The sequence below is a fragment of the Panthera leo genome, chromosome B2 (assembly GCF_018350215.1).
Source record: "Panthera leo isolate Ple1 chromosome B2, P.leo_Ple1_pat1.1, whole genome shotgun sequence".
Taxonomy (NCBI): domain Eukaryota; kingdom Metazoa; phylum Chordata; class Mammalia; order Carnivora; family Felidae; genus Panthera; species Panthera leo.
This window is the reverse complement of record NC_056683.1, coordinates 50,194,221-50,209,554: the sequence shown is the minus strand read 5'-3', so window position 1 is coordinate 50,209,554 and position 15,334 is coordinate 50,194,221. Positions and strand designations below refer to the sequence as shown.

The window sequence follows — 15,334 nt, the reverse complement described above, 5'->3', positions numbered from 1 at the left end:
AAAACTACTTGTATCTGAGCCGGGCTGCAAAAAAGGATTAACTACCTCCCCAATTTTTTCTTTTTATGATTATTTTTATTTTATGAAAACACACAGAAGTTTTATCCCTGAAAATTCCCTTTATAATTTTTTTAATGTTTATTTATTTTTGAGAGAGAGAGCGACAATACGTATGGGAGAGGCAGGGAGAGAGGGAGACACAGAATCCAAGGCAGGCTCCAGGCTCCAAGCTGCCAGCACAGGGCCCCATATGGGGCTCGAACCCACGAACTGTGAGATCATGACCTGAGCTGAAGTTGGATGCTTAACCGACTGAGCCAACCAGGTGCCCCTATAATATAATTTTTAAAAAAGTTAATAGATTAACAGTTCTAGAGACTCCAATTTCAAAACTGAAATCTACTTGTTTAATAAGAATTTGTTAAATGGAATAGCACACAGAATCACCAAAAAACAAAGGCATCAGGCAATTCAAATATTTTACCCAAAATACAAGACTCCAAATGAAATTAGGTTGTTAAAAAATAATAAAGTTTAAGAAGTTATAAAAAACTTCTAGATGCTAAGGACAAAGTATGTATTTTTATGTAAGATATCCATGAAAGATGACCAATCTCAAATAATTTTATACTAAGCTAGGATTATTCTTTATGTAGCAATATTTTAAAAGTATAGGATGGGGGTGCCTGGTGGCTCAGTACATTGAGCGTCCGATTCTTCTTTTATTTTGAGAAGAGAGACTGCGCGAAGGGGAGTGGCAGAGGGAGAGAAGGAGAGAGAGAATTCCAAACAGTCTCCATGTTCAGGGTGGAGCCGGTGAGCATCAGACTCTCAATATTGGCTTGGGTCATGATCTCAACATCATGAGATGGAGTCCCACATAGCATCACAGAGTGGAGCCTGCTTGGGATTCTCTCTCTCCCTGTCTGCCCCTCCCCCACCTCAAAATTAATAAACATTAAAAAATAAAAGTATAGAATAACTTTTAATGGGCCAAAAGAAAGTTCTAGTGCAATCTAAGTTTAAATCATTACTTAAAAAAATTTTTTTTTAATTTTTTTATTTATTTTTGAGAGAGAGAGAGAGAGAGAGAGAGAGAGCGAGCGCGCGCGCCAGCAGGGGAGGTGCAGAGAGAGGGAGACACAGAATCCAAAGCAGGCTCCAGACTGAGCTGTCAGAACAGAGCCTGACACAGGACTCGAACCTGTGAACTACAAGATCATGACCTGAGTCAAAGTCAGACATTCAACCAACTGAGCCACCCAGGTACCCCTAAATCATTATCACTTAATGGGTTTAGAGTTATTCTGAAAATGACTTGAGTTTATTTTTCTAGTGCAATTTCTTTTCCAAATCAGCGAGACTAGCATGCAAACTACCCTGTGGAAGTAATGTGTGTGACTACCTCTGTTCTACGTAATAGTCTATACTCTGGAAACCTAGTGCATTCTACCTTTAAATGCTAAGTGGTTTGAGAAAATCACACAAATACAACTTAGGCCAAACTGTTCATTCTAAATTTTTACCCAGAACATCAATCAAGTTTTTTATCAAAACCAGCAAAAGACCATAATTTTTTTTCACCACTGCCCAAGTTGTTTTAAAACAGGTGAAGTACCTGGCACAGATATAGAATCCTCTGCACACCTGTGACAGCTGCTCTAATGATCTGAGATCCAAGTCACTAGACACCACCCATCGGAAGATGTACATCAGGACCTCCATTGGCAGCACTGCAAAAGAAACCAACCGTTCGGCGACTCTGTTATTTTACCATCTCATTCTCGGTGCAGGTAGCTCTCTGTACTCCCACACATTTGTGAATCACACCCTTAGTACTGCTCAGAGCTGTGCACGCGTGTATTTAATTATCCAAAAGTAATAATGGTTTCTAACATCAAGACACAAATCTTTGTTTTTTTCACTATAGAGCGAATCAGAAGTCACCTTTATAGAGCACCCTTTCCCTCAAAGGATCATTTTACCACCAAGATATATTAAAATACAAGTGTTAGAAAAATAGTCTGATACACACACACACACACACACATAAAATCCATATTCCATTCGCTAACACTAAAAACTTATTTTCATCTCCTTGAATCTGGAAAATCCCATAACTAATTAAATAACATTTAACATATGAAAAGAAAAACATTCATTTTTGAACATGTGCCTATCTCAGGCTAAAATGCCTGGTGACACCAATATTCCTCTAATTTTCTTGGACTGCTTCAACACCCTCTTAGATCTTCACTGAACCAAGTTGGACCTCCTTGAATTGTGCTACAAACTGCTTTCTACTTGAGGTTTTGCAAACAGTAATTGTAACTAGCTCTCCCAACATATCTTGAACTAAAGCAATTACCTGGCAAGTTATCTGACCTTGTAAGTCAGGAAACCTTAAATCTCTGGTGAAAGTGTGCCTCGCCGAGTTCTAACAACCTTGAACTCATACCTGATATGTGAGTCTGACTGCTCTCCAGCTCAGGCTGGCACAGTTTGAGCAGAGACTCCTGAAACGTGAGCTGCTGCTGGAAGCAGGACAAGAGGTCTGCCATCTTGCTGTCGTCATCATTATCTTCCATGCTGAAAAAGGAGGGAGGTGAATAAACTAAGTGCCTCAGTCCACAACAGAGCTCAGAAACTGAGTTTTCATAGTAGTTTTAAAATCTGCTTCAGAAAAAGTCATCTAAAAGTAAACTATCTTTACTTTTTTGATTTGAAAAAAGTTTATTCTGCCTTGCAAAGGAGTATCATACCCAGTCTTTTGAAGGAAAAAGCAATTTTCATTCTCACCCAGGAAGAACTAGAATTCAGAGGGGCAGGGGCGTGCATGGGTGGCTCAGTCGGCTAAACGTCTGCTTGGTTTCAGCTCAAGTCATGGTCTCACAGTTTCGTGAGTTCGAGCCCATGATGGGCTCTGCTCTGACAGTGCAGAGGCTGCTTGGGATTCTCTGTCTCCCTCTCTCTCTGCCCCTCCCCAACTCATGCTGTCTCCATCTCTCTCTCAAAATAAATAAATAAAAAGAAAAAAAAAAAGAACTAGAATTTGGGATACAATTACTGACATTTAGTCCATTTTATTGTAGAGATTTCTTGAATTAGTGAAAAAGATCATTTCAAATGATTTAAAAAAACTTGTGTAAATATATTCCATACTAGTATGACTATACTCCATTCTAACTGGATAAAAATCAAACATACAGATGTCATCTGTGGTACTTACTTACCAAGGGTTTTGTAACAGATGTGCCTTATCACCCTACCTTAAGAGAGGAAAATATGTAATTTAAAAAAATCTTAGCAGGGTCCACAAATCATCTACCAACATAAACAAATGTGCAGTTTAGAGTTCTGGGAAAAGAAAAAAAAAACCTCTAGCTTTCCATTTTTGCTGAAATTAACCTTAAAAGTGATCAGACTACAAAAAGGCCTAGAGGAAGAGTGAAGTCAAAAGACCAGGAAAGGTTTATTATAATACAACAAAGGCACGTGTGGTTGAGGCCAGATGGACTCAAAGGCTTCTCTACTGACATTTCAGGGAAGGCAAGAAACCAAAACAAAGCCAGGAAAGAGACTTTCAGGGATTACTAGATCAGTAAGAAAACAAAAAAACAAAAGAACAGCTGTATCTTTAAAAAACCTTCATTGCATATGGGCTTGCAGAAAGGGATGGGACAGAAAAGAAATGCTTCTTTCATGTTTTAAGGCAACCTTTCTTAACAGTACCTATATCTATTCATAAAACTGGCTAAGAGCTAGGTCTAAATGACCACCTGAGTTTAAAGACGGTTTAAAAAAGTCCAAATGACTCATTTTGAATATGAACTATTTCACACTGGTAACTCTCACTTGGTGAACAATATACTATTAGCTTCAAAGTTCAAACACACAATTAAGACTGACTTCATTTGGATGTTTTTAATATCCAAAGCCTGTGTGTTAATACTGTAAGCAGTTAAAAAAACAGTGGCAATAAGTACATCATCCATAAGGGGAACTTAATTATTTCATGACAGAGGTAATATAATAATCATTACCAAAACATGATTTTCCTGTGTATTGCTCATTTTAAAAACCTGACATTCCCTGGAAATGCAAGCTGGTGCAGCCACTCTGGAAAATAGTATGGAGGTTCCTCAAAAAACTAAAAATAGGGGCGCCTGGGTGGCTCAGTCGGTTAAGCGTCCGACTTCAGCTCAGGTCATGATCTCGCAGTCCATGAGTTCAAGCCCCGCGTCGGGCTCTGTGCTGACTGCTCAGAGCCTGGAGCCTGTTTCAGATTCTGTGTCTCCCTCTCTCTGACCCTCCCCTGTTCATGCTCTGTCTCTGTCTCAAAAATAAATAAACGTTAAAAAAAAAAAAAAAAAAAAAAAAAAAAAACAACTAAAAATAGAACTACCCAGGACCCAGCAATGGCACTACTAGGCATTTATCCAAGGGATACAGGTGTGCTGTTTGAAAGGGACACGTGCACCCCCATGTTTATAGCAGCACTATCAACAATAGCCAAAGTATGGAAAGAGCCCAAATGTCCATCGATGGATGAACGGATAAAGAAGATGTGATATATATATACAATGGAGCATTACTCGGCAATCAAAAAGAATGACATCTTGCCATATGCAACTACGTGGATGGAACTGGAGGGTATTATGCTAAGTGAAATTAGTCAGAGAAAGACAAAAATCATGACTTCACTCATATGAGGACTTTAAGAGGTAAAACAGATGAACATAAGGGAAGGGAAACAAAAAGAATATAAAAACAGGGAGGGGGACAAAACAGAAGAGATTTATAAATATGGAGAACAAACAGAGGGTTACTGGAGGGGTTGTGCATGGGGGGATGGGCTAAATGGGTAAGGGGCACTAAGGAATCTACTCCTGAAATCATTGTTGCACTAGATGCTAACTAATTTGGATGTAAATTTAAAAAATAAAAAAATAAAACAAGTTAAAAAAAAAAAACGAAAACCTGCCATTCTCTAATGGGTACAGACACTCCTCCCTTCTCATTTCAGCAAATTAAGCTTTTAATGATGGATTAAGCCAAAAACAGTTTTATAGAATTGTTTTGCAAATAGCTTCAAAAGTACTGGTTTAAAATTCTCTTGAGCTCTGTCCATATAAAACTATCAATGCCACTTCATGACTTTCCTGCAAGTGGCATCTGTCCAAAGAAACAGTTTCTTTCCTGTACCTGTGCTTTTAAGCAAATGTTACAGTCTCAATGTCCTCCTAGACACCTTAAAAGAATAATAAAGTCCTGTTATAATTCAGCATTTTCTTAATAAAATGAAAAACCTTTTTTTAAAAAAATGTATAGCTTCTAACATATAAAAAAGGAGAAAGACTAGTTTGATGAAACCCCGTGTACACATCACCCAATTTCGATGATTATTAACATTTTGTCAACTTTGGCCTATTACATTTTAAATAGGTTTGACTTTTTAAAACAGGTTTCAGAAAGCTGAAATGTGTCTTTTAATTTACTTTCAATAATCACTGGTTTTACTTAAAAAACAAAACAAAAAACTCTTGTTACCTTGTCTTCGTTATATCTGCCTAAAATGTGCATTTCTATATTTTAATCTTAGTATTTCCCTAACTAAAAAAAATTCTACAACTGTATAAACAAGTCTTTACACTAAAGACTATATAATTCAACAGAATTACCACCATCTTCTTATCATGTTAAGAGTCAACAGGGCAAAGATGCTTAACTTTAACAAACTCTATGTATTACTGTCTATCGAATTATATACGCACTAGCTGTTTCCAACGCCATCACCATCTGGAGACCGGGTATAAGTAATCTTGAACTCTATATCAGGTACAAGTTGCATAGCCCTACGATAAAACTTGATGGCTAAAAGAAGAAATAAAGCTAAATTAGCTATGACCGCACATTTTTGTCATTTCCTTTACCTGTAACTGTGGTTTAATTTGGTAACTTTCTTTACAAAGAGCCAAATTCCTTTTTTTCTGTATGCAATAGTTCAATGAACAAACTTATTTCCAAACCTCACTACTCAGAAGTAACCTTTCCTTTTTCTAAAGCTAACACATTATACAGGCTTAAGGATGCTGTATTTCATTCACTCTTCGCTTTTTCCCACATTTTCCCTCAGCCTCTTAAGCATTGTTAGAAGTGATCTTTAAGTGGTTGTCTTTCTTGGGCTTTGAAAAAGCAATTGTTGTAGCCCCAAGAAAAACACTTTTAAGCAACCTTTTCTTTCTAGGTTGCAGAGTTGAGGATAATCAAATGCTTCCTACTAGGTAGAATAAAGAGGTTTTTTTTAATTTAACCTTCAAATCCAACTTCCTTTAATCAAGCTATTATTTAGCTAAATAACCTTTAAAAGCTACTTTTTTATGAAGTTCCTGGCCAGGTGGTTTAGAGCTGTAATACTTAGTAATCTCTCCCACAAAGCTATACCAACAGAACTTGAGACTTCAAAAGCCTACCAGCTCTTTTTCCCTTAGATGGAGTCTATTCAATTCAATATATTCTGCTGTGTTCTATCACTCTGGGTGAATTACTATACACTAAGTGGAAATGGGACTCTCACAAACTAATGAAGACTGTAGAGGGCTTTCACCATTTGGGCTCTTTTAATATCTCAGGGTAAAAATATCGCTAGAAGAAATGTGCAAATAAAATGCAGTAATCCTGAAAATGTTATTTTTGGGGCATTTTCAAATAATTAAAGCAAAGCATCTTTCCCACACCCCAATTATCAGCTTTACTTTCACAAAATGGAAGCCTACTTACATGCCTAATACAGTAAAATGCCCCATCACTTTATTTATGCATTTCTAATGGATTAATAAGAGACAATTAAAGCTGACAATTATTCCTTTGTGTAAATGTAAATTAGAAGATAGGTTCTTGAAACTATCTTTTATATTCTCCTCCTCTGAAGTCATTTTCATCCATAAAAGAATACCCTATTTTTAAATGAGAAACAATTATTTTTAAGACTTTAATAATGAAGAATTAATAAATAGTAAAACCTAAATGTAGACCAATATGATGATGTGTCACAGCAATATTCTGGAAAATGTTACACAGAAATATAATTTTTAGTTTTGATTTGTTAAAAAACAATTTCAAATATAAGGTGACTGATGTTTATATACCAAATATAGTCTAGTTAAAAAAAGAATTGGTCAATAAGAGCTGTTATTCAGAAATGTCATGACCATATGATCCTGGGCCCTGAGTTTTACCTTCATAGAGAGCTCCATTCTGTTCTTCTTCTACTGCTTTTAGGAAGAGTTCTCGAGCCTATAAAAATAGTGAAATGCAATTTTTGAAAGTCTGTATTAAAAATGAGTATGCATGTGGGAATGCAAGCTGATGCAGCCACTCTGGAAAACAGTATGGAGGTTCCTCCAAAAACTAAAAATAGAACTACCCAGAACCCAGCAATGGCACTACTAGGTACTTATCCAAGGGATACAGGTGTGCTGTTTCGAAGGGACAGAGGCACGCCCATGTTTATAGCAGCACTATCAACAACAGCCAAAGAATGGAAAGAGCCCAAATGTCCATCAGTGGATGAATGGGTAAAGAAGATGTGGTATATATATACAATGCAGTATTACTCGGCAATCAAAAAGAAGGAAATCTTGCCATTTGCAAATATATGGATGGAACTGGAGGGTATTATGCTAAGCGAAATTAGTCAGAGAAAGACAAATATCCTACGACTTCACTCATATGAGGACTTTAAGAGACAAAACAGATGAACATAAGGGAAGGGAAACAAAAATAATATAAAAACAGGGAGGGTTGGGGCACCTGGGTGGTTTGGTCGGTTAAGCGTCCGACTTCGGCTCAGGTCATGATCTCACGGTCCGTGAGTTCGAGCCCCGCATTGGGCTCTGTGCTGACAGCTCAGAGCCTGGAGCCTGTTTCGGATTCTGTGTCTCCCTCTCTCTCTGCCCCTCCCCTGTTCATGCTCTGTCTCTGTCTCAAAAATAAATAAACATTTAAAAAAAAAATTAAAAAGAAAAAAAAAACAGGGAGGGGGACAAAACAGAAGAGACTCATAAATATGGGGAACAGGGTTATGGGAGGGCTTGTGGGAGGGGGGATGGGCTAAACGGGTAAGGGGCACTAAGGAATCTACTCCTGAAATCTTTGTTGCACTAGATGCTAACTAATCTGGATGTAAATCTAAAAAAATAAAAAATAAAACAAATTAAAAGATAATAAATTAATTAAAGCCACTTTATTTAATAATAAAAAAAATGAGTATGCATGGCAGAAGGGCAGTCTTGCCAACAAATAGTGCCAGAACAATTGGACATCCACAGGCAAAGTAATGAACTGTGACTTAAACCTCACATCTTACATAAGAATTAACTCAAGGGGTGCCTGGGTGGCTCAGTCAGTTGAGCGTCCGACTTCAGCTCGGGTCATGATCTCACGCTCTGTGAGTTCAAGCTCCGCGTCGGGCTCTGTGCTGATAGCTCAGAGCCTGGAGCCGGCTTCAGATTCTGTGTCTCCCCCTCTCTCTGCCCCTCCCCTGCTCATGCTCTGTCTCTGTCTCAAAAAAAAATTTTTTTAATTAAAAAAAAAAAAAAAAGAATTAACTCAAAAATGGATCACAGACTTAAATGTAAAATATAAAACTTTCAACTTTTAGGGAAAAAAAAATCTTGGAGATTTATGGCTGGGCAGACAGTTCTTATACTCAATTCCCAAAGCATAATCCATAAAAGGAAAGGATGATAAACTGGATCTCATCAAAATTAAAAACTTTTGCTCTGTGAAATACCCTGAGGATGCAAATACAAGCTACAAGCTGAGAGAAAGCATTTAAAAGCCACGTATTCAACAAAGGACTGTATTTAGAATGCATAAAGAACCCGCAAAAACTTAACAGTCAAAACACAAGCAATACAATTAGAAAAGACAACATATTGTACAGAGAGGATATAAAGATGGCAAACAGCACATGAAAAGGTATTCAACATCATTAGCCATCAGGGAAATACAAATTAAGATCACAATGAAGTATCACTACATACTTATCAGAATAGCTAAAACTAAAAAGTAACGACAACACCAAGGGCTGACAAGGATGTGGAGACCGTGGGCCACTCATACATTGCTGCAGGGAACATAAAATGGTACAGACACCCTAGAAAACAACTGGGCAGTTCCTTTTAATCAAACAGGCACTTACCATACAACCCAGCAATTGCACTGTTAGGCCAGAAAAATGAAAACTTACATTCATGCAAAAACCTGTACATGAATATTCATAGCTGCTCTATTAATAGCCAAAAACTAGAAACAACCCAAATGTCCTTCAGCCGATGAATAACCAAATTGGGGTATACCATACCGTGCAATACTACTGAGCAAAAAAAGGGAACAAACTACCATTACACACAAACATGGATAGATCTCAGGGGAATTATGCTGAGTGAAAAAAGCCCACCTCAGAAGGTTATACACTAGATGATTCCATTTATACAATATCTTTTGAGTATCAAAATGATAGGAATGGAGATTAGTGATTGCCAGGGGTTATGAATGGTCAGGGGAGGGGGGAAGGGTACAACTATAAAGGTGTTGACAGAGAGAGCCCTGTGGTGCCAACAGTTCTTTATCTTGATCATGGTGGTGGTTAAAGGAAGCTACACATGTAATAAAACTGCATAGAACTATTTACATACATACATACATACAAAGAAGTGCTTATAAATTTGAGAGGTCTGAATAAGCTCTGTGCATTGAACCAACGTCTATTTCCTAGTTTTTGATGTTGTACTATAGCTATGTAAGATGTTGCCAACACGGGACCTCCCTATACCTGTTTCTGTAACTGTTTCAAAATAAAAAAACAAAACAAATATGGAAGTTTTTAGTTATCATGGTAATTTCAATTATTTACTGGCAAATCACTTGTAAGAAAAATTGATGTAAAGATGATAGCCTCTATGGAATAGGAAAAATGGAAAGCGTGCTGTGCCTAGTTCACGTAAGTAGCAGCATTCAAAATTTTTTCAGTGTGAGCACTTTCAAAATTTTCCAGAATAAGGAAATAATTAATGCATCATTATACATCTGTTCAACACAAATTTTAACAAAATACTGCATTAAGACCTTTGCAAAGGTATTAACATTTGAACAAGTTTTTTCTCTTTTAGTGCTTCTGCTAATAAATTCAGAGGCATCAATCTTTTAGAAACCAAATGGATCTCAGGGATCTATAAATTGCCAACGACAGTTCCACGAACATAGTGTACCTCCAGAAAGAAGCCCATGAATGGTGGTATCATCCAAAGTACCTAGAAGCAGAAGTGAAGGATGGACATACTGGTATACTTTCACACATGAGGAAAAGTTTTGTTATAATTATAAGTTATGTGCTTATTTCACCAGAATACAACTATAATGATCACTTGCTTAAGACCACGCAAATTCTCATGTGCAACTGGAAAAAAAGTTACTTTGTCACAATGTCCATAATACTTAACTTTTCTTCCTTTGCCAGTTCTTGCTTTCCTTTGGTGTCTGCTTTCAGTAAAGAGCCTTTTGCTGCTGCTCTACAAGGCCGAGTTTCTAAATTGCTAGAGCCTACACCTGGAGCAAGTTCAAACATCCACTGAGCTCGAAACATCTGGAGTTGTGCCTAAGGAAGGAAAAAGTACTTTAGGATTCATTAAGGAAGAGTAGCTTAGCTCTGAACAATTTATCAACAGGTCCAACATCAATTTCCATATAAATAATAGAAGACTAGAAAACATGGTCTTTTAAGTTACTAATATCCATTCGACACGTTATTTTCTAAGATAATGTTCTGCTTAAATCTTTAAAAAAATTATGAAGAGTCACCTAAGTTTGTCTATATAGGAAAAATCTAATGGTATCAGAAAACCAAATTCTGTTGAGCTGAAAAGAGAGGCCATCACCTAGGGGCTGAACTTAGAAGCTTTCAAACATTTGTTACCTGGAATACATCATCTACTAGATATGAAAAGTGCTGTTAAAAATTCTCTAGTTGAACCTAAAACCTTTCTTTCAATAGCCATTCTCTTTTTTAAAAAGGAACTATTGGGGCGCCTGGGTGGCGCAGTCGGTTAAGCGTCCGACTTCAGCCAGGTCACGATCTCGCGGTCCGTGAGTTCGAGCCCCGCGTCAGGCTCTGGGCTGATGGCTCGGAGCCTGGAGCCTGTTTCCGACTCTGTGTCTCCCTCTCTCTCTGCCCCTCCCCCGTTCATGCTCTGTCTCTCTCTGTCCCAAAAATAAATAAAAAACGTTGAAAAAAAAAAAAAAAGGAACTATTTTCTCTTATATATGTAATAGGAATTTTTAAATACAGAAAAAAAGTGAAGTTCCCATTTGTGGTAGACTGCTGTGCTGCCCAGATCCCTTTAGGAATGAAGGCACTGATGAGCCCACCTGCTGGGACTAATACTGGGACTAATACAGAAACAGCCCCCAGCTAGCTGTCAGCCCTTTCAGGTATTGCCTCAGCAAGATTACACCCCTTCCCAGGCAATCCCTACCCAATGACTACCAATGGCTATTAAGTCTGAAAGGCTCTGGTTCCTCCATTCTGAGAACTACAGAATTGACTAAGGCCAATTCTTCCCTCCCTCTCCCTTCCATAGGTGTTGATCCCAAAAGCACTCCCCAGTAAACCTCCCTCATCATAATCTCCACCTTCAAGTCTGCTCTCTGGGAACCCAACTGGCAATGTCCCTCGTCCCAAAGAAGACCATTATCAACAGGACTGTGTATACTATTCCTAGTTTTTTTTGAAGAGGCATATATAAAATACATGTTTTTAAAATAATTTTTCTTGCCATTCTGTTTTAGTTCCCACCCTCCTACTTCTAATCCAAAACACATATACCTCTAACCTATAGAGTCTTTAGTAGCACTGAATGTCTATTAGATGACACATTTCATATAAGTTATCACAAAGTTTTAAATTCAGTAAGATATATTTATCTAATTACAATGAACATTTTTCTATTTCAGTGCACAAGGATTTACCCCATCCTTTTCAATGACTCCAGTGTATTTCACTGTTTGAATTCACCATTACTTAACACAAGCGATGGATATTTATGGTTTTATTCAATTTTTTCATAAAACTGTTGTAAAAAAACATTTTTGTACATATGTATGTACTCAGTTTACTCATTATTTTCTTAAGATTAATTTTCTGCAATGTATGTTTTTCATTTTGTTCCATCTTGCTAGTCTGTCCCCCCAAAAAGTTGTAGCAGCTTATACATCATGTGCACTGGTTAAGTGTTCTCCAAGACTGAACAACAATGGGCATTGTTCACCAATCTGATTGTTTTAAGAAAACACCAGTGTAGATCCAATTTGTATTTTAAAAACTATGAGACCAATAATCTCTTCAAATATTTAATAGCTATTTGTATTATTTTTCCATTAGCTATCCATTCATATCTATCTTGTGTCCCTCTTACTAATTTATAAGGATGTTCCATATACTGAGAGTGGGTATCAATCATCTGCCTATATGTGGTAAATAGTTTTTCTAGCTGATCATTTCTCTTGAATATATGTTTCTTCTACATATAGGTTTTAACTTTTAGGTGGTCAAATCCATCAATCTTTATAAGGTGATGGGTTTTGAGTTATGCCTTATATTTTGTTGTTTTTTTGTTTCTATTTTTAAGTAGGCTCCACACCCAGCATGAAGCCCAATGCAGGGCTGGAGCTCACAACCTTGAGATCAAGACCTGAGCTGAGATCAAGAGTCAGACACTTAACTGACTGAGCCACCCAGGCACCATGAGTTATGCCTTATTTTGAACACTTTAAACTCATAAATCAAACTATGTAACAGCAATTATTGTCATTTTCAACATGAGTACTCAGAATTTTCCAGAAGGAAATAATTAATGTATTATATATTTTGTTCAATGCAGAATATTATAAAATACTGCATTAAGATCCTTGCAAATGTTAACATTTGAACAAGTTTTCCTCTCTTGGGTTTCTGTTAATAAACTGAGAGGCCAAGTGAAACTCCAGGGTCCATAAATTACCAACAAGATAGTGTACCTATAGGAAAGAAGCCCATGAGGAGTGGGGGTATCATCCAAAGTACCTAGAAGTAGCAGTAAGGGATGGATAAACTGGTTCTGCTGTTTGTGGACGATGGTAAGTGGGAGGATCCTGAGCTCACCTCCTCTAATGGACACACCAAGACAACAAGTATATCTACTGCAATTAATTCTAAAAATGACCTGAAGATGCAGAACAGATCTTCCACAGCTAGTTGGAGAGAGAAGGACACATTGAAAAGGGTAGGAAGAACAGAGACACAGTTGGAAACCAAATCCCCAGGGTAATTAACCTCTAACAGGAGGGATATCGCAAGCACAGAGGAGCAAGGGGATCACCCCACAGCAAGCACTCCCAGCCCTGGGAAGATGAGTCCTCATAACATCTGGCTTTAAAAATCCTGAGGCCTAACTCCTGGAGAGTTAAGAGAGCTACTGGATGAGTCTCCACCCTTAAAGGGCCAGCACACTAAAAACCCTACCAGCAAATCGCACAGAAGCAGCACTTTGAAAGTGCCTAGGGTATGCATGAAAGTATTTATTAATTAATGCCAGGACATGTGCCAAAGATGCAGGTACCTGCAGGAGAGTTCTCCTGGAACAAAAGTGCTAATGGGTGCCATTTTTCTTCCCTCCCCCAGTCTGAAGAGCTAGAGACATGCAAGAAGCAAATTCTAACACTATCCGTCTCCCTTGCTAACACTTGTGTGCCCGGCAGCTGCATTTCCCTGTAGACCTCCCGTCGAAAATAGAAAATAGTTACATTTTTCTCCCGTTGAAAATAGCTACAGCCAGCAGGCAGCCCTGGGCAGGACCAGCACTCCTCCAAAGTGACTCCTTTCGTGGGAATGGAGGGAGATACCCCACAAAAATAACACTTCAATTCCTGCAGCCAGGATCTTAGCTGGCTGTGCTGCGAGAAGCCGTGCCCTTTGGTGTGCCTGCAGCTGTCAGTAGCAGTTAATTGCAGACAGCCAACATGAGGACTGACTCCACCAACTGTAAAGTCTATAGCAGCTACAGTCGGGCATCTAACAGCACCAAGAGCAAAACCCGTCCAGTGCACCTATAGCAAACAGCAGATTACTGAAACCAGCTGGACCTGGAACACTCCAACCTATCAGTATGCCCATATCAATCACAGCTCAGCCACAACAGGAGGGCACAAACAGCCCACACAGAGGACACTCATGGGACTGCCTGGTTCTGGTGACCAGGGGATTGAGCTACAGAGCATCTCAGAACCTCTTCTATACAAGGCCACTACTTTAATGTTTTTTTTTTGAGAGAGAGCGCACGCGCGCACACACACACACACACACACAAGCAGGGGACGGGCAGAGAGAGGGAGACAGAGGATCCAAAGCAGGCTCTGAGCTGTCAGCACAGAGCCAGACACAGGGGTTTAAGCCCGCGAATTGCGAGATCATGACCTAAGGCAAAGTTGGATGCTCAACCGACTGAGCCACTCAGACTTCCCAAGGCCACTACTTCAAGACTAGGACATGTAGCTGACCTACCTAACACAGAGAAACAGAGACAAAACGAGGAGACAGAGAAAAATGTCCCAAATGAAAGAACAAGACAAAAATCACCAAAAAAAAGAGCTAAATGAAACCAAGATAAGCAATATGCCTAATAAAGAGTTCAAAGTAATGGTCATAAAGATACTCAACAGGGGCACCTCAACTAAGCGTCCGACTTCAACTCAGGTCATGATCTCACAGCTTGTGAGTTTAAGCCTCGCGTTGGGCTCTGTGCTGACAGCTCAGAGCCTAGAGCCTGCTTTGGATTCCGTCTCTGTCTCTCTCTGTCCCTCCCCTGCCCATGCACCATCTATCTGTCTGTCTCTCTCTCATATAAATACTTAGAAAATAAATAAATAAAGATACTCAACAGACTTATAAGTGTATGAACTCAGTGAGAACTTCAACCAAGAGATAGAAAATATAAAAAAGAATGAATCAGGGGTGCCTGGATGGCTCAGTCGGTTAAGCGTCCGACTTCAGCTCAGGACATGATTTCATGGTTCATGGGTTTGAGCCCTGCAGTGGGCTCTCTGCTGTCAGTGCAGAGCCTACTTCGGATCCTCTGCCTTCCTCTCTCTCTGTAGCCCCCACTGCTTGCGTGCGCTCTCTCAAAAATAAATAAACATTAAAAAAAAAAAAAAGAACCAAAAAGAGCTGAAAAACTCAGTAACTGAAATGCAAAATACATTAGAGGGAATAGCAGATTAGAGGACACAGAAGAATGGG

The 15,334-nt window shown here is 38.6% G+C and overlaps 1 protein-coding gene across 1 annotated transcript in view; it reads right to left on the bottom strand.

The window, feature by feature from the left end:
* The window catches only part of FBXO9 (F-box protein 9), a 47,068-nt gene that overhangs the window by 17,371 nt on the left and 14,363 nt on the right, over positions 1–15,334 (bottom strand). Inside the window, exons 3-7 of the mRNA XM_042939053.1 lie at positions 10,505–10,660; positions 7,239–7,296; positions 5,775–5,874; positions 2,459–2,589; positions 1,619–1,733 (exon numbers count right to left, since the gene is read on the bottom strand). Coding sequence (XP_042794987.1) covers positions 1,619–1,733; positions 2,459–2,589; positions 5,775–5,874; positions 7,239–7,296; positions 10,505–10,660 — 560 coding nt within the window. The remainder of the gene's footprint in view (positions 1–1,618; positions 1,734–2,458; positions 2,590–5,774; positions 5,875–7,238; positions 7,297–10,504; positions 10,661–15,334) is intronic.